General features: G+C 44.5%; 1 protein-coding gene across 1 annotated transcript in view; it reads right to left on the bottom strand.

The window, feature by feature from the left end:
* The window catches only part of MYO10 (myosin X), a 209187-nt gene that overhangs the window by 139637 nt on the left and 43757 nt on the right, over window positions 1–25793 (bottom strand). Inside the window, 1 exon segment of the mRNA XM_021702489.2 lies at window positions 25452–25550. Within this exon segment, the coding sequence (XP_021558164.2) occupies window positions 25452–25550 (99 nt within the window).

The raw sequence follows: 25793 nt of genomic DNA, 5'->3' as shown, positions 1-25793 counted from the left end.
AAGAAAAACTAAACACAGAGGAGTTTAAGCATACCTGCCTTAGGAGACTCCTTGCTTTACATTTCACTAGTGACACTCGATTTTTTTGTGTTCCTTCAAGCCCTTGTGAAAAATGCTACAGTCGAGTACTTACTACTACCAGGAACGGAGCTGCTACCCACACACTAACCTAAATCAAATATTAAAAATGTTTACATGTCTTCAGAGGAGAGGTTATAATTGTCAATACAGTACAACAACAAAAAAATAGCATATAAGCCCTTATTTAAAATGGCTGCTACAAATAAAGTCAAAACCAATGTACGGGGGGAAAAAGATTCAACATAGGGAAATGCAGTGTATCTTTACTTAAGAAATAAAAAAGAAGTGATTTAAAATGTGGAGAAGCTGCTTACATAACCCTGAAGACAGACCCAGAAAAAAGTATTATTCAGGAATAATGCACTTTTTCTTTTCTTTTTTTTTTTTTTTAAAGATTTTATTTATTTAACAGAGAGAAACACAGCGAGAAAGGGAGCACAAGCAGTGGGAGTGGGAGAGGGAGAAGCAGGCCTCCTGCCAAGCAGGGAGCCCGATGCGGGGCTCGATCCCAGGACGATGGGACCATGACCCGAGCCGAAGGCAGACGCTTATCGACTGAGCCACCCAGGCGCCCCAGGAATAATGCACATTTTCAAATGAATTCAGTTTTAAGTCTTTTCACTGTGTATTAGAGGAACTGAGCTATTACAGGTCATCATTCTGGGGGTTGAGCTAAGCCTATTAAAATGGAGACAACATTTCTGTACAAAAGGTCAGAACAAATTATTAACAATGCAAACAATTCTGTTTGCAGGCTAGAACTCAATAGTCGGAGGGATTTTCCAGATTTTAGAAAAACAGCTTAAAATGTCTTTACCATGTACTAACACCAAAATTTGCCTCTGCAAATACCATTTTTTAAAAATTTTTTAAAAATTTTATTTGAGAGCGAGTGAGAATGCACACCAGCGGGGTGAGAGGCGGGGCGAGGGGCAGAGGGAGAAGTAGACTCCCTGCCGAGCAAGGAACCCGATGTGGGGCTCACTGCAGGGCTCAATGCGGGGCTCGATCCCAGGACCCCAGGATCACGACCTGAGCTGAAGGCAGACACTTAACCAACTAAGCCACCCAGGCGCCCTGCAAATACCTTTTAAATTGTGCCTGGGCAACCATGAAACGGCAGGGCTAGTGGTTAATTTTTCATTTGAAAAATTCTAATTGTTTCCACTTTCTCCAAGGTGGAAAGGATGGCTATGTTTCATGAACTAGAGAAGCCCCTGTGGTCTGAGACACCGCTTGCAAATTCAGGCTCGCCCTCAACAGAGCCACGTTCTATTTGAACTTTTCACAATGGAAGCTGACTTCGAGGCCAACTCTTCTCGCAAGCTGTTTTTCATTAATAAGCTTTTTTGTGTGTCTAATAATAAAGCCCATGATCTCTTTGTCCTGGCGTCATTATTCCAGGCTCGGGGTCTAGGGAGGTGGTTTTGTTTTGTTTTGTTTTTAAACTGGTCTGGCACATATTAGCCCACAACTAGGCACAGCATGCTGCTGCCGAGATCAGCATGGTATCTGGTAAGTACACAAAGCGCACTCAATCACAGAAGCCATGAGACTAATCTTTTTTGGGGCGGGGGTGGGGGGGTGGGAATGTTAGCAGTGGGAGTGGTATATTACATAACAAATAGCAAGTCAGGTGGCGGGCATATTCTTGGTTTCACAGCATAAAGCAAGCCCTCAGAAATAGCCTCGTGTAGGAAATCCTTTACATATACATGTATGCTTCAGAAAACATGTCCCCACACCTCTCGTAGTTTAAATAAATGTAACGTCTTATGTGTTCTGACGGAGTTGGGGGTTTAAGTCGGCTGGCCTGCCTCTCGCCAAAAGCTCTTTTGTTCAACACATATTGACTCCATGCCTGGTGCTGTTCAAGCGCCTGAGGAAATGAAGGCCATTGTGAGAAGGAGCAGAGAGACCCCGTCAGGGGAAAGGGCAGACGGAGGAAATGGTCCTCAAAGTACCTTTAACAGATGCTGTCCTAAAGGTCTGGGCTCCAGGCAGCGGGAGGTCAGGTTCGCCAGGGAAATCAATCCCCTCCCCTCACAGCAGACCCGACACTTCGGGGATCTGACCAGACACAAACAGGTCTGCTTCTTGGAACCTTCCTGATCTGTCCAAAGGCTGCATGAACACCGCCCCCTCCAAAGTGACAGCAGTGTCAGTGGGCATCAGACAGGGAGTTACAACGCATGGGTTTAGACGACCTAGAGGCAAGGGCCAAGATGAGATGCTTGGTCTGATTTGGCAGTTGGCCCAATGGCTCGACTGCAAAACTGTCAAAGGCTTGTTGCCTTGAAAAATTCTGCTACGGGGCGCCTGGGTGGCTCAGTTGGTTGGGCGACTGCCTTCGGCTCAGGTCATGATCCTGGAGTCCCGGGATCAAGTCTCGGGCTCCCTGCTCAGCAGGGAGTCTGCTTCTCCCTCTGACCCTCCTCCCTCTCATGCTCTCTGTCTCTCATTCTCTCTGTCTCAAATAAATAAATAAAATCTTTAAAAAAAGAAAAAGAAAAATTCTGCTACGGATTCTGGTTCCGCTCGCCCTGCTTCTCCCATTCCCCTTGTGCTCCGAGCCCTGAGCCCATGACCACACATTCACGAGGCCCTTCCCTGCCACCTTGGCAGCCAGCCGACACCACACCCAGCCAGCCTGGTTCCAAAAGATCTCCCCAGGTCCTAAAACCTTCCACAAGCCCCACCTTTTAAAGTGCCATGGCAATGACCCCTCCCAATACTCTCGTAACTTGTACATGCACGTCTATATACATGCATGCATAAATATCTATACACACGTATGTATATATAATTATGGCAATTCTTAGCTGAATAACATGGCAGATAACCTATGTTCTATCTGGCAATCAGCCCTCTGGGAAGGTGCTATTCTAATCCTAAATTTATAAATGAGAAAACTAGGACCCAGAAAGTCCTTGTTAGTATGTATGCATGTATGTGTGATGTTTTCTGGGTTCAAAATATGTTGTTGCATTTGTTTGCATAAGGTCCTCAAACTCCCTTATCTAACTTTTTAAATATGTTTTAAAATTTTTAAATACTTTTAAAAGTCACCCTTGCCTTCCCATTCCTAAAAATCAAATTAAAATGGAAGAGTATTTTATTTTTTATTTATTTATTTTAAAGATTTTATTTATTTGACAGAGAGAGACACAGCGAGAGAGGGAACACAAGCAGGGGGAGTGGGAGAGGGAGAAGCAGGCTTCCCGCCGAGCAGGGAGCCCGATGCGGGGCTCGATCCCAGGACCCTGGGCCCATGACCTGAGCCAAAGGCAGACGCTTAACGACTGAGCCACCCAGGCGCCCCAAAATGGAAGAGTATTTTAAAACTGTATCTATGCTAAGTACCTGGACTCTAGTGTAACACATCAAATATACAGTGATGGGTAAAATTACAGATTTGCTTTTTTAAAACAGGTAAAAACTGACATGAAAAACAGGATGTTAATGCTCAACCAGAAAGCCTGTAGGTTTTCTGAATTCGTTCACAGCTTCAAAACTGGTTTGCACAAGTTAGGCTGGGGAGGCTAAGTGAGGACACCAATAAATAATAATTACATGGTTACACAAGAGCTTCAAATACAAACCCGTAGTGCTTTATCATACTTTATCCCAACAGACAAGACCAAAAAAAAAAAAAGACACACAAGAGGGAAAAAGTGGGCACAACAGGAAAAGTGGGTTTTCCTAAGTCACCCATCGAATCAGCCGCTGAACTAGTCACAAAACTGAGTCCACTCCCTTTCTCTCTGTGGCCTCTTCCCCTCAATAAACCTGGGGGAGCTCCATTCCCTTTTCCATCTGTTTCTCCTGTGTATCCTTCACATGATCCCTTCAAATCCTACTACTAGAAAATAATTTTCTTCCAAACAATTTTACCTGCTTTTTCTTTGAAGAATGAATTCCTCATCCAACTCAAGATTGATCAGTAGGGTTCTGAGTTCCTCACAAAACTCCTAGAAGCAGCAGATTTCACTGCTGTTGGCCCACATCACACATCCTCATAGATCTTTCACTTCCCTGTAGTTTGTTTTCATTTTCAAAGCACCCCTTCGAGAGGTAAGCGGAACAGACAACAGTGAATCCTGAAGATAAAGATGCTACCCAACAGTCCAAGACTGATCCACTACACTTTCTCCAGAAACTTCCCTAACTGGTTCTTCACTTTCTCTAGATTCACAATCAAAAAGGGCAAATACGTAGTTATGAAAGGAATGATAGGGGAGTATTTAAAAACAAAGCAAGAAAACTTACTCGGTTGATCTTTTTGCTAAATTAACCTACCAGAACCGAATGTCTAGTTGTTTTCTTTTTGCAAAGCAAAAGAACCTATAGTCAACCACTAATTCTAAGTTCCACCTTGTATTCTAATTTTTGTCCTCAAAACTAGGTCAGTGCAACTGTAAAATTAAGTGAAAATCAGAGCAACATTAAGAACATGCGCTCCATCGACTAGATCATTCTCAACGGCTCTTAAATCAAGGTCTGCAAAACTCAGAGCTTCACAGAAACACCACTTAAGAAATGAAGGGGCTATTTCGGCACACCCCTCCTTAGGTAGTCTATACAATCTGTAAGCGTTCCACTAAGATTTTATCTGAAGCAGGAGGATTCCAGATATATATTTCTTTTTTTGAATATAATGGTCTTCATTATCCCACCAAAGCATTTAATTGAAGCCTTACCTAGATGTGTAAAAATAATCAAACCTTATCTTTAAACAAAAGGAATGAGAGTAATTTTGAAATGCCAACTACAGAACTAACCTTCTCCCTAAGACAAGGTCCAGGAATTATGAGCCTGGAGTAGGGACTGCATTTTTTGTCAGAAAAAGATTCCTCTCATGGAATTCAACTGTAGTAGGAACTTCCAAATTCTTTTTTTTTTTTTAATTTTCTTAATTTTTTTTAAAGTAGGCTCCATGCCCAGCATGGAGCCCAATGCAGGGCTTGAACTTACGATTCTGAGATCAAGACCTGCGCTGAGACCAAGAGTTGGACATTCAACCGAATGAGCCACCCAGGTGCCCCAAGACTTCCAAATTCTTAACCGGGGCTGTTAATTTTCAGTAGCCAAGTGAGAAATCAAAGACAATGGAACTAGTTTTTCATGAAGCTTAATTTCTGTTTTAAACAGTTGTCCTTTATTTTACATCTTCCCCACTCTTGGGTGTAGTAAAATTGTCAGGCCTGACTCTTGATTTCAGCTCAGGTCTTGATCTCAGGGTCATGAGTTCAAGCCCTGCATCTGGGTCCACACCCAGAAATAGTCTTTTAAAATTACAATAAGGGCAAAAGTTATCTGCTGTCCTTACCTGACAATCTAAACAACGGGATAACTATGTTGGTCTAGAATCTCTGGATGCAGGGATCCCAAGGCCTGGGAACCACCATCCAGCAGCTCTAGCAACCAGGCGACAAGAACCCTCAAAAACAGACGGACTGCGGCCAACCGTGTGCACAGCTGTATTGCTGATTTTGTTCTCAAAGTAAAACAAGGCCAAACAGAAACACAAGCTACTGGAGAACTAATTATAACATTACTATCTTTAAGTGTCGTAAGACTAAAGAGGATTTGGATGGAGGTTTGTTCACACCAAGCGTTTCTCAACACTGAAAACCACCGTGAAATCACTGAAGGGTGGCAGTCATGGCTGGGTGTGAGACGGTATGTTCTAGAATCAATCTGCCAGACCCCTTTTCTTCCTTCCCTCCCACACCCGAGCATAAAAGCTAACACCTGGCTCCAGAGAGTCCATTACCATAAAAAAGTTCTTCTAGATTTTGGTCATCACGAAAGAGCCCATTTCACCCTCATCCTCCAATTCTTACATCATCTCCCTTCTTTGCCGTCAAAGTAGCTAAGACAGGATGAAGAGAAGATGGGTGGGCCAAAAGAGGTCTGTCATTAGCCAGCTGGTATTGAAAGGTGGGTAAGGTTATTATGGTATGGGGCCTGCCTTTGGGATGACACTTCCTAATACATGACAGGTGCTAAATACACATGATGTCAGCACATCCCTAAGCCTCCTCACGCACCCTCCCTTCCCTCAAACCAACCCTGAAAGGTAAGTATAACCATCACCCAGTCGCAGGTGAGAAAACAGATGATTAATGTTATGTAATTGTCCAAAGTCATTCAGTCGATGGCAGTGACGGTGGGGGACCCTGCTGTCTTTGTTTAATCATTGAAATACACCCCTTCAGACTACTTAAGAAAAATCATTGCTCTCAACACGGCTGTAATTGAATCTATTTGGGTGTGATATAATTTGAAATGTATACAGCCTAGAACAAAGCCCGTCTTCATTCCTTCATCCACTCAAAATTTAGTGAATGCCTATGAGGTGGCAATATTCTGGGATGTGCTGGGGTGATGCAGAAGAACCAAATGAACATGGTCTCCACCATCATGGAACCCAGAGGCCAAGAAAAGAGACACACAATAATCAAACACACTTTTTAAAGTTTTCTAAAAATAGAAAAACATCCAAATGGTACTTGTATAGGACTCCTATCCTAAAGACAACATTGCTATCAGCTGATTAATGCTGATAAGCACCCAAATGAAAGTAGCAACCACAAAAAAAGGAACCAACATCTGGGTCAGCACTTCTCAAAATGAAGGCCTGTTAATGGGCATTAATTTGGCCAACAGCTTCTTTTGCTGTTGGGGAAGTATTATGAAGCAAAGACAGACACATTTCTTTACTGCAGAGCTTAAGATTAAATGGGTGCTCTTAATTTCTGAAAACTAACGTAGCCTTTTGCAAACTTGATTTGGCCAATTTCCCCGCCTCTCTCAACATCATTTAGGACTAGTTCAAGTCTTTGGGAAACACTAGTAGATATTCCTACCGTTAGTGAAACACCTGGAATTGATACCTACCGGCTACGGAAAGAAGGACCAGTCTCTCCACCAGACAACTCAAGAGGCTGGTGTCTACATGAGCATCATCACCAACATTACTGGAACCAGTTGACATACTTGGTTACATTTCTTAAATCTAAGTCCTAGAGGGTACAGATCACATGCCTAGGCATCAGCATTCCTTGTGGGCATAGGAGTTTTTTCAACTACATTTGGAAAAATGAGTATCACTCAGGAAGATTAATAGGACCTAGAAAATTAGCCCTTACATACTTTACCTGAATTGTTTTAAAAGGACTTTTCTCCTTTCATTTTGGTAAGTGAAAAATAGCTTCAGTCCATCATCTACATGTTATATGCATTTATTGATTGCTAGAGCCTAATCCGCTGCCAGACATCAGGGTTTTTATCCCCTGCCCCACCTATTTTGTTAAACATAATGGCGTTTCCAAAGGGAACTAAAAATATACTCAAAAGACAGCTTCTAGGCATCATCTTGAGTGATGGATTCACATAAAAGTCAGTTACGACTAAATTTGCATTAACAATAGTCTTTATGCCACTAGAATAAAGTACAAACTATAAAAGCACAAGTTAACAACATCAACAACAAAAAAAGGTCACATTAGTTCGGAGGATACAGTTAGAGATTGTTGCAGAGTTTTGGGGTTGGGAGGCGAAACTATTCCATAATACATTAACACCAAAATATTTCAGGATCTAACATTCTTTTCTTACATATGATGAAGCCAAATCATAGCTGCAGGATTCAGACCTAAATTAAACATCTGGCAAAAAAAACCAACACAAAACCCAGATTAACAACAAATTTAGAGAAACTTCCAAATGTTGTTAAATAAATGTACTTATTTCAGAGGACACTGGTTCACAAAATATTTGAACTAGTCGACTTAGCGGTGAAAAAAACCCACCAGTGTATTTTGTTCTTTCCCAACTTGGTTTGAAATCTTCCCAACATCTTAAAGCAGCTAAAAGATATGCCAACCATACAAAAAAAAATTAAGATGGCAGGCGCATACATCTGACTTAACCTAAAAGCAAACTCCGTATCCGCTATCTTTTGGAACCAGCAAGATAAAAGGACGAAGAGCCCAGATGGCTTACACTTTCTTCACACAAAGTAACTGAGAACACGAACATCTAAACTATTTATTCAGCGAGCCTGATCCTCATGGCAATTTTAGGTCCTGAATTTCTGTAAGACAAAGAGGAATGCTTTTAGGAGAGTAAGAAATTAATTGGTCTTACATAGATATCCCTTGGGAGTATTAGTCCTTCTGCCGAGCCTGGCAATCACAGGAAAGATATTTTCATCAAAGAGCCCTACCAATTCTTTCAGCGATTTCTTATTTATACTGGCCTGATGTTAAATCTGACACTCCAACTCCCAGCTGCTTTTTTTTTTTTTTTTTAAAGAATTTTAGAGGGGCGCCTGGCTGGCTCAGTCATCAGGGCAGGCGACTCTTGATTTCGGGGTCGTGGGTTCAAGCCCCACGTTGGGTGCAGAGATTACTTAAACTCTTAAAAAAAAAATTTAGAAAGCAAAATAAAATTCTCAGTTAAAGAGCATAAAAATGGTAACAGACATTGGCAAGGGGAAAGAGATGAGGCAAAAGCCAGGTACAGGGAAACACAACCCAATCGTAATTCTGATACCTTAAAATGAGCTCTAAAAAACTGAGGGGGTCGGTGAGTGAATACCTCATCCGGGGTTTTTCCTGCCATGTAAATGGCTTTTAACTAAACCAGTAGATGGCATGAAAACTTTATTTCTACCTTGGGGTAGACTTTACATTTCTGAATTTGAAGTCTTGCAAGGAGAGAATGAAAAAGTAACCATTACTTTCTGGGACCTCTTTTTTCCCCCCCCCGCATGGTTTCACACTTTTAAGAAAACCCAGAATCTCACCCCCAGCTACCTGGGCTTTGCTTTACACTGGGAAGTCAGGTCCCAGGTACTGACAAAATCGCTTCTGTCTCTGCAACAGAGAAGTGGTTAACGGGCAGATCTTTATAAATGACTTTTTGAAAAAACGGAAACGCGGGTCACAGGTTTGTTATAGGATCAAAATGAGATCAATCCAATGAAAATACAAACCACAGAGAATCCTATAAATGCCAGGCTCACGCAGCACTTTCCATGTCAGGGACGATGGGAGGTAGGGACCTTTTGAGACTCTTCAGATTTGCAAAATCATGTTTGCGATTTCTCTTTTATTTGCTGAATTGGGTGCACTGGGAAGATCCCACCAAATAATGCAAATGTAGGAAAAAAACCAGAAGTATCAATATACAAATAGATGATAATACTGGTTCATTTATTTGACGAAATCAGAAAAAATTTGCTTATCGTTGGCTAGGATGGATGGAGGGACAGAGACATACACACTGATGCAATGAACAAGCCCTTGAAGAACAAAGTCTTAAATAACCAACCCCATTAAAAAAGCCTGGGTTAAAAAAAGTCACCAAGTAACAAAAAGCAGAGATTCTAGGTCACACACATGCTGTGAATGATTACAGACACTGGCTCAGTCCTGAAGGTAAAGAAACCACTTTCCTCTCCTGGCACATGTAAATTAACTCCTTCATTGGGTCTTATTTCAGTTTTATCCTCAGTGCATTCATTCACAAGGGTTTATTGGGCAGCAGGTGCCCAAAATTAACTTACTGTTTTGCCTCTGGCTTTCGGACATTAATCGGGTCTCTTAACAGGTTTTGTGACTCGCGGCCAGGAGCCCCTCACCTCTTTCGGTTCATTTGGGTTGGTCTCCAGGCCCGTCCTAGCTGGCCCTGGGGACCCTCTAGCAGGAGAACCAGATGAGGCCCCCTTCTGTTTTTGCTCCCAGATGACTTTGATCAAAGCATCCGGGGCCAAGTCCACACCCATACAAAATGACCCCGCAAAACTACATGATCCCTCAGTCCTCTCCTCCCCCAAATTACCCAATAAATGCTTGCAGTAAAATGCCCCATGTGAACCTCCTTGGCATCTCTTCCAAGAATTCCTCAAAAGAACCTTTGCCAGGCAGCCCTAGAGAGTAGCTAAGAACAGCAGTACACTGTACCCGGGGGGACCAGTAAGGGGAGCAGGACTTCCGAAATGAAGTGGGGATGGTTCAAGACACCACTTAGAGAATCTCAAAATTCCGCCGCACACAAAAAATTCAGTATCATAGGTCACATCTTCAAGTTACAGCTTCTCTTTTTAAAAACTGTTCCACTTCTCCAACCTTGTCAAATGTCAAGGCATTCTGCACTGATTCTCATCTGTGCCTTGGGTCAGGATGACAACAGTCTCACCTGTACAAGGAAATATTCATGACAATCTGTCACCTGCTTAGAAGAGACAGGAGGAAAATGATGCCTGGCGATCCTCAGCTCTAAAATCTATAGCATTACTCCTTTTTCAGGCAGATGAGAGGCCAGCTATTTATTCTCAAAGGCGAAGTCAGTCAGCCCCTCTGCTGTCATTCCGAGCTGTCCTTGAGGTCAGGATGTCCCTCCCTGTGCTACCAGCTCTCCCATCCGGGCTGTTGTCCTTTCTTCCCAGTGGGAGAGAACAGCTAGTCTGCACTATCTATGTAAGTATCCCATCTGCTTCAGTTAACCTACTAGCCTCCTCCATGCTATTTAACCCACTTCCTGGGCGGCCTCTCTAGAACTCCTTTCTCTAAGCCTTAATGATCTTGCAATCCTCCCAGAACTTTGGAAAAAAAAAAAAAAAAGTAACCATTTTCAGATAGGAGACCATAACTAGAAATAGAATCTAATAGAGAGTCTAAACTTTTTTTTTTTAAATGCATCTAAGAATTAGGTCACTGCTCTTATTCTGATTTCAAGCTTACGCATCAAAATATCATCCTTACTTTTGGAAATATTAAATGTGTGACTCATTATAAACCATATAAAAAGTGGCTTTAAATGGCTAGCCGTCCTTTCTCTTTTGTATTTTTCTCTTCGACTTAGCTTTAAGAGACCATTCCTTTTAAGTAAAACGTGGCATATCCATACAATGGAATATTTCTCAGCAATAAAAAGGAATGGGGTGCTGGTACATGGGACCACATGAACGCACCATGAAAACATCATCCTAAGAAGTGGAAGAAGTCGGGCACAGAAGATGACACGATTCCACACACACAGGATGTCCAGAATAGGCAGATCCATAGCAACAGAGAACAGAGCTGCCTAGGGTTGGGGCCTGGGGTGGGAATGTTTTTTTTTGGGGGGGGGGGGGAGACGGCTAAGACGTATATTTTGGGGTAACCAAAATGTTCCAAAATGGACTGCGGTGATGGCTGCACAACTCTGAATATCCTAAAAGCCACTGAATTGTACACTCTACACAGGTGGATTGTTCGGGATGTGACTCATACCGCAATACTGCTGCTAAAAGCAAAAGCACGCCTGTTCATTTCAGACCGCAGCTCAAACGTACGAAAGTGATGAACTAAGCCTATCTTATCCTAGGTGCTAAAAGGTGCCTGTGGTCTCTTTGGCTCTTTCAGCTAAAAGTAACATCTGCAAACCATTTTGAAATCTCCATCAAGGATAGCAACGAGCCAATAATGGATACTTCTGAGTAGGGCTTTCCTCCAAAGGCAGGAATTATTTTCCTCTATGCTATTTACATCTTCATACTGTTGCAGACAAACGCTCACTTGTGCTGCCTCCAGTGAATGTTTCCAGGGCCCATGTACTGTTTGCTAAGGCAAGTCCTTTTGATGAAGAGGGGGGAAAAGAATAAATTTTTAAAATAAACAACCTTCAGTTTTTAATTATGAACAGTTTTTTAAATCAGGAAAAAGAAATAAATATGAAAGTTGAAAAATCTGCCTTTTTAATCTCCCTGGTTTATCACTGCTCAGGGAAGGAAATCAGGTTAATCGGACAGGATTTGCCCTTTACAAAGGCATGCTGGTTAACATTCCCCAGTGGCCTGATCTCTTTTGGAGTCCTTTGTTACAAAAGCTTCCTGAAACTGGGGATAGCATATGTTCCAGCCCATTGTCAGGGGAGTGGAGGTTTCTCAGCATCACCCCGTAAACATCTGTCATTAGCTGCCTTTGCAAGAAGGAAAGCAGATGCTTTGGAGCAACCCACCGTGAACTCTGACATAGCGGGAAGGTGGATACATTTCAGAACAGAAGGTCATTCCAGAAGACAAAGATACTTGAATTCTCCAGGGCTGGCTACTCAGTTACCCTCCGTGGAAGACTTAAAAATACCATTAAATTATTTAAAAATTGTTACGAGAACTATTTGGAACACTCAGACAAGAGCTATATTAAAAACCAGCTTGAACCTCTGAAATGAAGCCACTGCACTTGGAACATCTAATACAGTCCATGTGCTGAATTTACAAATGTAATGTTGTAGTTTTATAGGGGATTGCACAAGCCTGCTATAAAGTCTTCATGAGGAAATCCTTTGGGGACATTTTTCCCCTCAAAAACTCATGTGAATATTCCACACCATCATATTACACACTGCGGCGTGCACGGAAGTAATTTAATCTTAAACAAGTTCCCTAAAATGTATTGACAAAGTTATTGTCAATAACTTGAAATTGACACTGAAATTGATATTGAAAAAATATCAAAGTAGGACCCTTAAGAGAAGTTGTTTCAATGAGTCATTCCTGCAAGGCAAAGGGAAGAGGGAGGGGACTTTGAGTCTACAGATGGCTTCTTGTCCTAGGGAGTCTTGCTTATGCCCCTAGATTCTGTTCAGGGCCAGGACTAGGGAGAGGCAGGTGGTCAGGACACACAATTTATAGCTGGCGGGGGGGTGGGGGGGGTTGCAAATGCAGCATAACCCTGGCTGGGTGCTTCCTTACATTTTGCACCCTACAAACCAGGCTTGCCTTATCCTAGTCTGGTCCCCTTCCTAGCCCCGGCCCAGTGTTCTCTCTGCCAGGGCGGCATGGACAATGGGATAAGATAGCCTATTAAATCAGAGCTGACTCTCAAAAGCTTGGGGGTTCCAACTACAGCTTCTAAATACAGAATCACTCTCCTTCCTTCTCTGGCACCTCACTTAGAAAAGGAGTGCTGTGCATTTGCCTAGCACGTCAGTGGTAAGTTAACTGTTCTTCAAAATAGGCATCAGGTGTCAAAATTTGCAGAGTAACTTCTGAAAGTTGTGTCTAAACCCAATCAACTCATTTATTTTTTGCAATACTAAGAGTGGACCTTCCTTGGAAATGTGTTGGGATATAATTAACACACAGGCTTATTTTTGCTTTTTTGCTGTGGTTGGGAGTGGCTCCCCATCAACCAACCACGCCCCCTCACACCCCTAGCCGGTTACAGACTAAACCATTGACAGGTGTTAGTATTTTAAACTAAGATCGCCAGACTACGTCTTGTTTTTAGACAAGACACCTCTCAAGAACGATCCCTTTATGGTGTAGCAGTCAAAAAAGTGTACTTGGACTGTGTGAGTGACCATCTGTGTTTTTAAAGAACTTTGGGGAGAAGACTGTGTATTAGATGCTTTTACTTAGAACATGGATTTAAAAAAAAAAAACAATGATCCACAGACACAGCCCAACAAGCCCTACAAACCAGTTCTCAAAGTGTGGTTCCCAGACTAGCAGCAGCATCAGCAATGCCGATTCTCAGGCTCCACTTGAGATTTGCCGAATCAGAAACCCTGGGTGGGGGCCCAGGATCCGGTGGTTCAACAAGGCCTGGGCGGGGGGGGGGGGGGGGGGGGGGGGGGCAGGAATCTCAGGGAACAGCCCCTCCAGTGTGTCTGGTGTGTGTAGCCAGCACTGGAAACCACCAGAAGGCCGCTCAGCACTAAATATCACATCGGAAGCAATTGGGGAAAATGATCCTTTAGATGGGGGTCAGCGAACTTCTGTGAAGGGCCAAGGGATAAAGACGTGAGGCTTCTCGGCTCCTCTCTTGTGCTGCAGTAGTTGGAAGGCAATCTTTGATGAGAAGTCCGTGAATGGGCACGGCTGCTTAACTTCCAGCACAACTTCTCTAAATTTGAATTTCAGGTCATTTTTCATGCATCATAAAATCTCCTTCTGATGTTTCCAAACATCAAGGAACGCAAAAACCCCTCTTAGCTCGCAGGCAGTACGAACCCAGGCAGCAGGCCCGGTTTGCCGCCGCCTCACGGGAGGCTGCTGGTCCATCAGCTCTGAGGTGAGCAGAGTGTGGGAGACACGCGTACCTTCCAGACGAACAAGCCGCCTTCCAACAGGCGAGAGGTTATTTTTAAGAACTCAAGTTTACTTCGCCTACAAGAAAATTATACGGCTTGTTTGAGAAAGTCTGTGGCTGTCCCCTCCCAGGCAAGATTCCTCAGAAGTGCCCATTCGGTCTGCTTTCTTACCTTTAAAAGGGCAAATGCAATCAGCTTGAAATAAAAGCTGGAGGCTCACGCTTTCACTGCTGTTTTAAGGAACAGATATTCCTTACATGGAAGTTACTAGAAGAGGTCTCCATTGGGAAAAGCCCCCTTTCCTCCTCTATGTGGGGCAGCTGCTTGGGATCTACCCACCCCTTCTTTTCTAGGCCTCTCATCCAGCCCGGAGGGGGGTAGGGGGTCTTTCCAGGCATGAGGGCAGGTGCATCGCTGGAGAAATGGGGGAAACAATCTCCTTCCAGGGGAGACACCTTCACCCATCCCCACCCAGGGCCTTGCTCTGAACTCCAGGGCCTTGCCCTCCCTCTCTTGAAAGAGAAACTGGTACGGTTTTCCTCAGAAACAAATGGAACTCAGTTGAGTTGAATTCAAAGACCATCACTGATGGTCTCTGTGCACTTGATTATGGGATTTCAGGAAGCTGCTTTACTACTGGGATTTCCCCACTGACAAATAAGAGCCTTCAAGTATCTTCAGCTGGAAGGAGAGGACCCCCAAACACTGAGTTCTGTTCCAGACACAGAAGCGAAAGGGGGTGGGATTGTGCGTGAGGGAGAAGGGGAAAATGAAAGAACCCTGCCTGAGGTTCATGCCATCAGAAGGGCCAGCTCCCCCCCCGGAGGCCCCAACCCCACAGGACAGGGGGCAGTCCAGCTGGAAGCAAACGGCAAATGAGACCAGCTCAGAAGAGCAAAGAGGAGGACTCTCCAAGTTTATCTCAGATTGATACACCCACCGAGTCAGAGGCCCACAGAATCAGGGGGAAACCTTGTTAAAGCACAGACTCTAGGGCCATCTTCACAGAAGAGGACTCAGCAGGTCCGGGGTGGGGCCAAGGAACCCGCATCCTTAACAATGATTACGAAGCAGCTCGTCAGAGAACCACACATGGAGAAACACCGCACGAGGGTTTGGGACATTTAAACCCCAAACACCCACTCTAATGGAGTGTCCAACGTGAGTGGGTGGGAGGAGAGAAGAGTTATGGAAAGATCAAGGCAGGGACTCCGTAGAGGGCGAGTAAGACAGACAAATAGAAGGAGCTGTAAGCAAATATAATGTGGGCAGAAGAGCCATTTCAGAGAACCACCGAAGAAAAGTTCAGAAAAAAAGCTGTGTGGGAAAAATCAAGGCCTAGCAATCACAGGTTACAAACAGCACTTTCTAAGTCCAGGATGCAAATGTTGTGGTTTTTTTAAATTTTTATTTATTTTTGAGAGAGAGACAGAGACAGAGAAAGAGACAGACAGAGAGAGCACATGGGAGAGGGGCAGAGGAAGGAGGAGAGAGAGAATCTTAAGCAGGCCCCATGCTCTGTGAGGAGCCCAAGTCCCAGCTGAGATTCTGATGTCACTGTTTGGGGGGCAGGGCCAAGGCTCTTAGCACAGACTTCCCCGTGAATCAGAGGATGCGGCCAGGGTTGAGAAGTACTGATCAGAAGGAGCATCATGAAAGCAAGACTGTGAACACAAGACAATGAAACATCAAATTTAAAAAACACGATTTTTTTTTCTAACCCTTCTATTTCCCTAGAGCAATAAAATAAAATAAAAGCCACCACAGAGGAGGAGGAAGTGGGGGAGACCGCAGGAGAACCGGCCGATCTTGGAGAGTGACTTCAAGAGAAAGCACAGACGTCGTGATAAGACAGCCACCAAGTGCGCTCAATCCCAGGGGGCCCACAGAGAGGAGCGAGCACAGCAAACAGCCAGGATGAGGAGGGACAGGTGGGAACACCCCCATCCCAAGACTCCCCTGTCCTACTTCGCATTCCTCCTCAAGAATAGAAGTGGGAAGATGGTCCACTCTGGCCCCAAGCCCCTGCTCCACCAGTCCTCACTGACCAAGTGGGGGCCTGTGGACATGTTATCCCACCCAAGCTCGGCTTTCACAGCACTGCGATATGGCTGAAGAGGCCTTCTAGGGTAGTTGTGAGGGCTACAGGGGACAGACAGCTGGAGTGCACCAGCGTGGCGCCTGGCAGAGAGAGGTCTACCAGGCAAACCTCCTCCTCCTCCCTGTTACCCATCCCACATGCCAACCCTGATGAGGAGGACCTGGCTTAGAAATGGGGTGCCTCCTTTCCCCACCACCCGCCAGGGAGGTGATCATGGGAAGAATGGGATTCCCTAATCCCACCATGGCAGCATCCTGGGTTGGAACTCTGCAAACAAGTTTAAAATTGGGATCCGCCAACAGAGGGCTTCTGCAGCCCCCCAGGGCGTGGCGTCCTGTGGGTACCAGCTCTTTGTACACGGACGGGACAATCAGCTCCCCGCGTGTATCATGGAGTCTTTGGGAAAACTGGTTCCAGATAACAGGCCTATAAATGAATTTTTGGAATGGAATGCAACTCAGTCACAACCACCTTGATTTGTTTTAACAAATTGCCTCTGCTTTTCCTACTGAAATTACAGTACATGGTGCCATGTCTAATTCCTGTAAATAATTTGTAAGTTGTTTTCTTTCCAAGTAAGATCTTCACATACATTTTTCATAAAATGATACTTATAATAAATAGTATTCAAGCCTGCAAAATAAAGAAGAACCTATTTTTTTTTTAAGATTTTATGTATTTGTCAGAGAGAGAGAAAGAGAGCTCGAGCACAAGCAGGGGGAGTGGCAGGCAGAGGGAGAAGTAGGCTCCCCGCTGAGCAAGGAGCCCGATGCGGAACTTGATCCCAGGACCCTGGGATCATGACTTGAGCGGAAGGTAGGCGCCTAACTGAGCCACCCAGGCGTCCCAAGAAGGATCTAGTCTTGATTTAATGTTTTCTATTTACCTTTCCCAGTCATAAATTGCAACCTGGTCTGAGCTTAGCACACAGGATTAATTAGCTGTGTTCAGTATTCATGGGCACCAAGAAGGCAAGATAGTATCCTGCTTACCTTCAAATAGGAGCAATTTAATTTGCTAAGCTAACCACAAAATTGAAATTGATGGCACCAAACCTCAACCCTTTTCTTCCCGCCTGCCCATGAGCGCTGCCGGAAAGGTCTGGATACGCTGCAGGTTCACGGTGGCATGAATGTGCCACCGAGAAGCAGAGCCCGGAACCCCGAAGTCAACTAAAGAGAAGAGAGACTGGCAGATCAGAGGCAGGCGTGGATACAAATAAACAGACCAAGCCTAAAGGTTGGGAAGGAGAGGCTCCGTCCAGAGGAAGGAAGAGGCCAAAGTTGAGAGATATCCACAAAGGAGAAAACGCAAAAGCGAACAATTTGGCCCCCGGATGGAGGACAGAAAGCCAAAGAAGGTCAGGGCCCATGGCAGAGGCTATAAGCATTCTCCTGCAAAAGCATTTACGGAAAGAGAGAATGTGTGCTCAGCTAGAGCCCTACGGGGGCCAATAAATACTGCTAAGAGCATCCAATTCCCTAGCCACCTGTCTACCTATCCAGTGGTGGGGCGGGGTGGGGGTGGGGCCCAGCTGTTAGTCCAAAGGGCTAGGGAAAAAGCCGTGGTCTCAAAGAGTCTGAAATAAGCTGGATTCTAAATCCACTTAGGCTGGATTCAGATAAAGGTACAAGGAGGCAGGCCCCAGAGACCCAGTTCTCTTAAGTCTTACCAGTGGATTTTTCACTGGTGCTGGGAATATGGCAGGTAACAACGTGGAAATGGTATACACTCTTAGCAAGCAAAGGTCTGCAACACTTGACACAGCCCACATTCCTCAGAACACCAACATGTCCTGCAGTGTTTTGTTACTGTAAATTGCTTCCCATTTCAACATAGATGTTGAAATATATGGGATAACAATCTTAGATTTCAAAATGCTAAAATTTACAATAGTGGGTAAAATTTACAATACACAGAGCTATGCACATTTGCAAAGACACACGTTTTCTTGCTGGAGCTAGGTGCACTAATAAACAAGCAGACTTACTGTTTTTTTTTTTTCTTTTCTGTAGTCCCAGAGTGAAAATTAATGGAAACATTTGACTTTCCATCTTTGAGCCACAAGATGCCAAACCAAATTCTTGGAAGAGGTCTAGATAGTAAGACTCACGTGGCTTTCAGAGCATAAGAACATTTTCTCACTCAAAACCAAGTACTCTGGACACACTGCATTTTACTTGGTCTTCAAAGCAAGACTGAAAGTCCCAGTGGTGTTCGGTCTCTGGAGTGTAGACTTCTAAGAAAGTCCATGGACTGGTGTTTAATATCCATCTCAGACACGGGTATTTCCAGGATAAAACAGCAAAATGTGGGAAAAGCACAAAGAATTTAAGAGTTTCCCAGCTCAATGCTGTCTTTTTAATACAGCTGCACCGTTTTGATTAAAGCGACTTCCAAGAAGAACAGATGGACCCATACTGAAGTTTCAACAAAAGAAGCCAATACGTCTGATTTTTCACAATTATCTGTCACTTGTCACTAGTGTGTCCCCTCTTTCCCCTCACTTTTAGACAGCTATGCAGACACCTCCCCTTTGAGAAGGGAAAGGATGGGGCAGCACCATCCACCTCACGGGCACGTCACTTGGCCATTGCCAATGCTCAGGAGTGGTCAGTGTTAGATTCTTCCTCCTAGGAGCCTGGATTCGAGGCCTACAGGCATTATTTCTTGACATCATCTATTCCTTAAGAAAGGTTACACAAACCAGAATTTCTACTGTGCTCTTATTTCTAAAAGCAGCATAAGAAAAGGAACCCAAGAAGAGAATAGTTTAAAAAGAAATTACATGGGGGGGGGCGGCGCCTGGGTGGCTCAGTCGGTTAAACGTCTGCCTTCAGCTCAGATCATGATCCCGGGGTCCTGGGATCGAGTCCCGCACTGGGCTCCCTGCTCTGCGGGGAGTCTGCTTGTTCCTCTTCCTGCCGCTCTCCCTGCTTGTGCACTTGCGTTTTCTCTCTCTCTCTCTCTCTCTCTCGCTCCACCTCCCCCCTCCAGGTCAAATAAATAAAAATTAAAAAAAAAATTTAAAAATAAATTACATAGGTAGTTAGTGCTTAATGGATACAGAGTTTCTGTTTTGGGGTGATGAAAAAGTTTTAGAAACAGTGGTGATGCTTTCACACATTGCTAACGTAACTAACGCCACTAAATTATACACTTAAAAAGTTAAAATAGTCAATTTTATGTTATGTATATTTACCACAACACACACACACACACACACACTCAACAATAGAGGAAACCCATACTCCAATTCAAAAAAGAAAAAATGTATATACATTCATTTTTTTCTTTCAACTCAAATTTGGATAATTGCAGCAGCAACCCATCATAGCAAATTATTTAGACACCTGGAGAAAATGGAAACCCCAAAAGGAATACAAATGTCACAGCCTGTCACAGCTGTTGACAAACACACATACACAAGAGCAACGGATAAAGATGGCGGTGGGACTCCAAAAGACGAGGCTGTATATTGTTTTAGGGATCTGCTGTGCCTCTCGACTGGACTGGAGAACACTCCCATTTTGATAAACTTTACTGTCAGCCATCTGGAAAACTCGATCTCTTATTCTATCTTGAAGTCATAAACATATCAATAAAGCTAGGACACAAAGCTAAAATAGAGGGTCATGAACACGCTCTTGGGTGGAACCACTTGGAACTGCCAATATTCAACCCTCTCAGCCTAGTGAGATGGCAATTTCATATGGTTCAACCAGACCCACAGGTTAATTTGGTTGGAAGCAGCCATTGCAATACAGGGGACACTTGAGTCTTGCGAGGCTACAAGGGGCAAAAATATAACTAATCCATGTTTCCTTCCTTTTGAAAACAAAATGAGTAAGATTTCCCCAAAATAGGTGCATTAATGAGAAAGTTAATCTTCACAAAAAATTAAAAAATTGAGAAGGTGATAGAAGATACTTTAAACAACAACAATATAGAATTGGAATTATGTGTAGGCCAGCTGTCTAGAAAGCATCTGTCCTGTTGTCCCACAGCTTGGCTGAGACTCACAGCACCCTGGGGACGCCACCTCTGCATCACGAATGCTGTCCCCATCTTCCTACATTTAAGTGTCTCCCTGCTGGTCTCCCCCTTCCTCTGCCACTCATGTGAGTGGTGCTGAGGGGCCCTGGGCCAACCCACCCCCCCACCCCGGGCGGCCACACCAACCGCCAAGCACACAGAAAGGACTGGCGGTAAGACCTGTCTCCACAGGCAGCTGCCTCAGCCCTCAGCTGGCTTTGCGTGTGAAGCATGGAATGCTGAAATCCAGGGCATTCCCGAACTCTCGGGGGCCAGCTGGGCTGTCAGCTTCTTTTCAGATGAAACTTTTAATTCAGTTAAAATATCTCAGATCCACCCCTTCGCGTTAACAGTCAGATCCAATCTGTTGGCCCCGGAAGTGCAATCACAGAGTTCTAGCTGTCTACCTCCTGACGAGGTGTGGGGCCAGGGCGCTGCATGGTGCTGTGAAGCAGGAGAGGTGTTGGGCTGCCCCACTGTCCCTTCTCCAGCGCTCAGGGGCTTGGGGGAGATTTCCCCAGGACCCAGGAGTGGAGGCACATGGTCCACGAACGTCACGTACTGCATGTTCCCTGCAAGGGACACAAAAAGGCACCCCTGGGGGCAAAGTGAAGGGAAAACAGCAAAGAAAAACAGCTGGGCAGGATAGAGTATGTGAGAAAATGACCAAGAAATGCAACAACAACAACAAAAATCCCTATTAATCCGTTATCAAGTTTCACAAAATTGGGCCCACACTATTAATTCCAACAAGTCAACACTAGAAGGTCGAACCAAAAAGGTTAGGGACGGCTGTAAATGGGAGGTGTGATCGTCAGCATCTAGTACTGTGTCTCCTGCCTAGCCGGAGAAAGTCTGACTTTTCCGCCGGGTGGGGCGGACTTGAGAGTGCCAGGCAATCTAACGGCCTTTTCGTGAATTAATCAAATGAGAACAATAACTTTTAAACCCAAATCTAATCATACTCGTTGCAAGCCAATAAAGAGAGAAGGGCGAGGGGGAGGGCATTTACTTGTAGACTGGGGTGATTAAATCCCCAGCCAGGAAAACATTTCTGAAGACCCCATAGAGAGACAATGCAAACAAAAAATCCCACAGAATCACTGCCTAGAGTAATTGCCTTGATTAAGTTTACTGGGGTAAGTTGAATAACTACCCCTTAAAACACAATTAGGTAAATTGATATCACTGTAAGCTGTTTCTTTTTTTTTTTTTTTAAAGATTTTATTTATTTATTTGACAGAGAGAGAGATAGCGACAGCAGGAACACAAGCAGGGGGAGTGGGAGAGGGAGAAGCAGGCTTCCCGCCGAGCAGGGAGCCCGATGCGGGACTCGATCCCAGGACCCTGGGATCATGACCTGAGCCGAAGGCAGACGCTTAACGACTGAGCCACCCAGGCGCCCCTGTAAGCTGTTTCAAAGCAATCAATGAGGCTCTTCTCAGAAAAGAGAATAGCTCACTCTCAAAGTGAAAAATCTAATTTAGAACTTATTACTCAGTTTACAATGTTCCTAATGGGTGCTATCATGATGGCCCATGACCTCGCAAGTGTTCCAGAAAAGACCAATGTTCAAGGCTGTCTTCCATCTTACACTTCCGTAAGAGTTGATCTTCTAGCCATACCTACACCCTGCAAAGTTGTGGTGCTCTTCTAAAACTCTGTCCGCAGCTTAACACCCAAGAAGACACGGACAGGCATACCTCGGGAAAAATTGCAGGTTCGGTTCCAGAACCTCACAATCAAGGGATTCAAATGAATCTTTTGGTTTCCCAGTGCATATAAGTTATGTTCACACTATACTGTCAACTACTAGGTGTGCAACAATCCCTAAAAAACAACGCACATAAGTGTCTGCCTTCGGCTCAGGTCATGATCTCAGGGTCCTGGAATCGAGCCCCACGTCGGGCTCCCTGCTCCGCGGGGAGTCTGCTTCTCCCTCTCTCTCTCTGTATCTCTGTCTCAAATGAATAAATAAAATCTTTAAAAAAGAATGCTAGCCATCATCTGAGCTTTCAATGAGTCATAATCACTGATAACAGATCACCATAACAAATACAATAATGAAAAAGTCTAAAATGTGGCAAGAATTACCAAAATGTGACACAGAGACACATAGTGAGCAAATGCTGCTGGAAAATGTGTCACCAACAGTCTTGCTCAAGCAGGGCTGTCACAAACCTTCAATCTGCAAAAAAGCGAAAAACAAAAGGCAATCTCTGCAAAACTCAGTAAAGCAAAGCGCAGTAACACAACGTATGCCTAGGACGAACTTTCAGGGCAAGTGCTGACCTGCCCAGGCGCTGTGTCCTCCACGGGCCACAACTATGCATAGTTTTCAACGAAGTGTGCTAGCACGTCTCCTGCACATTTCTTCTTCCATCTGCAAATACTCCACGGTGAGTAGAGCATACGTTATAAATCAAATGGGAATGTTTTGGTCCTCTCTATTCCCTGGACCAACCTATAGTAGTTTAACTTTTAGTGTGGAATGGAATTTTAAGTTAACAGTGAAACCATCTCCCTGGCCAAAAAAACCCCCCCCCCCCACAAAATCCCAAAATCAAAAAACAGCTGAGGGCATGTGCAAAATTATCAGAGACTAAATGAAATCAGTGAATGTACCCTTCAGTGCTCTCACAAAAAACACATTATTATCTCTGAGGGTCCTACCCAGGGTCCCTGAGATCCCACTTTAGGATTTTAGTGACACATGGCTCTGCTTGGCTTCCAACACTAAACAGGACTTCAAAATGGTTTTTTGATCCACTGGAGAATCATTTTGCTGCCGTCAGCACCACCCCGGCCACGCTCGGGGTGAAATGGTTGTAGGAAGGAAGGGCAGAGCAAGGAAGGGCAGAGCAAGGAGAACGGAAGAGCTTTGGAAGGCCAAAGAAAAGTGTTCTAGCTTCACCTAAAGCCCTCCTCCTTTTCTCTCTGCTTCCTCTACAACCCTGGGACCGATGGTCCACAGAGGGTTTAAGAGTTCTTCCAGCTCTCACCGCAGGCAACCACGACCCCACGGCAGTTCTCAGGAACACCCTCTACACCCTTGCTACTCAAACGTGGTTCATGAACCAGCAGCATCAACATCAGAGGGGAGCTTGTGAAAAATGCAGACTCTCAGGCCCCGCCCCAGACCTGCCAATCAGAATCTGCAGCTGACCAGGACCCCCGGTGATTCACATAACATCAGAGTTAGGGTAGACTAATAGTTTCATAAGCTTTTGTTTCTCTGAGGTCACATTTTTCCCAACAAAAATGTCACCAGAATGTTTTTGTTTTTTTTTAATTTTATTTATTTGACAGAGAGCGAGCACAAGTAGGCAGAGGGAGAGGGAGAAGCAGGCTCTCCGCGGAGCAGGGAGCCCGACGTGGGGCTCGATCCCAGGACCCTGGGATCACAACCTGAGCCGAAGGCAGTCGCTTAACGGCTGAGCCACCCAGGCGCCCTCAGAATGGTTTTTAAAAATGCAGAAAAATACCCATTGGACAGCTTTTCCCAGTTATCATTAGACCTCAAACACTGAACTTTTTTTTAATGTGGTAAGATGTACAAAAGAACAAAAAAATGTACCACTTTGACCATTTAAGTGTTCAGTTCAGGGGCATTAAAGCACAAGGACATTGTCCTACAACCATCCCCACGTCCACCTTCAGAAATGTTCCCAAACTGAAACTCTGTACCCATTAAACAGTAACTCTTCATTCTACCTCCCCCTGCCTCCCCCCACACTGATTTCTTCACAGAAGAAATAATAATAATGGAGTTAAAAGTAGCCAATATCTTGAAAAGTTACCATAGACTTTTTTTTACATCACCTTGAAAAGTATGTACAGAACCTAAAAGGGAGTGAATTCTCATCTGGGTCAAGTGGGAAAGGAGGATGGGCAGGATAATGGCAAGACAGACAAATGCTGATGAACCCTGCACGGGAATGTACACACTTAAGCCTGACAAAAGTCACTAGGCCTGTTCTTAGTTTACAGATCATACTGCACAACCCGAGAATCTGATGAGAAAGAAACCAGGCTGGGCAGCAGTTCCAGCGTCCACACTGGCAATGACCATCAGACTTGTGATCTATCTGCCCCATTCCCCATCCCCCGCAACCGCCATCGACCAAACCCAGCTAGGTCTTCACCACCAGACAAATGCTCATCAACTACTCAAGACTCTCAGATGACAAAGAAACCGAGGAATTGCAAGACAGCACTGTTTATTAAGCCAAGAAACGAGAAAGGTACCACCTAGTGGACTCTCTCTGCTAAGAGGTTGATAACCACCTAGCCCACCTGCCTTAAACTACGGGACACTGACCCGGAAGGTTTTGTTCTCAACAAAACTTGCAAACCAGATTCAGAAACTGTGAGTTTTAAATACTGGCAAAGGACATCCTTCTCTCTGTAGGTCTTAAATTTTGCCAAGTGCCTCTGAAAAAGGGATCCATTTGTGACATTAAAATTAGTTTCCTTAATAAAATGGAGACACCAGCCTTCTTTTACAATCGCCCAATTATAACCAGTGAGCTAGTTTCTGGATTCATGTATTTGTTTTCACTGATACAGCTTTTAGGTTACACTAAAGAACAGGGAACCAGAAGCAGTGGATGATGCCCCCTACAGAAGGAACCTCTTCATTTGACCAACAAGGTGGACAAGGAAGCTCAGGTGAGGTGGTGTAGCCCACCTTGTTCTTACAAGGAACCACCACTACCTACATTCCCACCGGCAGACCCATTTTTCCAACACTCTAGGAAATGGAAGAATTTTAAGGGAAAGTGGTAAGGAAACCAATATGCAAATATCAATAATTCTAAAGTGTTTCTCAAATTGCTTGCACCCTATACGTCTGTTTCTTTGTCGAGATTCCCAGGAACCAGCCAAGTGGAGTGCTCTTCTGTCCTGTCCTGGTTGGAACACTTTGTACGTTCCATTTGGAGAATTTTATTGCATCTCTCACACACTTGAGGTGTATGTTCCACATTCTTTTCGAGATTTGGTTTTCCCCTCTTAGAAAAAAACGTCTGGGTATTGTGGGGGGGGGGGGGGGGTTGGGAGGGAGGCGGGCCCACATGTGCTCCTGGAGGACAACTTCCAGAAGCAGAACACAGATGTCGGGAAGCTGCAGACATGTGCTCACCTGACCATAGTCTGTCCGGAAGACCACGACGCCCTCTGCACAGGAATTGACAGTACTTGGAAAATGCTGGCCATTTTCTCTCAGCCAGACCCGTGTCCCCTGTAAACAAAACAAAGAGGGTTTAACTAGGGAGTTTGGGTTGTGTTCCGTGGCAAATCACCACTCTCAAAATCACTGACTACTACAGTCCTTTAAGAAAAAACAACAACTTTTTAAAAAGCCAATGTTCTTCTCAGACAAGAACGACTCTGCAGAAAGCATCAGGCACAGCCTGATGAGCACGGAAGAGGGGGCGAGGAAATAGTAGGCCCTGTGTTGCTGAAATGCAAGTGGTTTATGTGG

The sequence above is a fragment of the Neomonachus schauinslandi genome, chromosome 7, assembly GCF_002201575.2.
Source record: "Neomonachus schauinslandi chromosome 7, ASM220157v2, whole genome shotgun sequence".
Classification (NCBI taxonomy): domain Eukaryota; kingdom Metazoa; phylum Chordata; class Mammalia; order Carnivora; family Phocidae; genus Neomonachus; species Neomonachus schauinslandi.
This window is presented reverse-complemented; position numbering and strand designations above follow the sequence as displayed.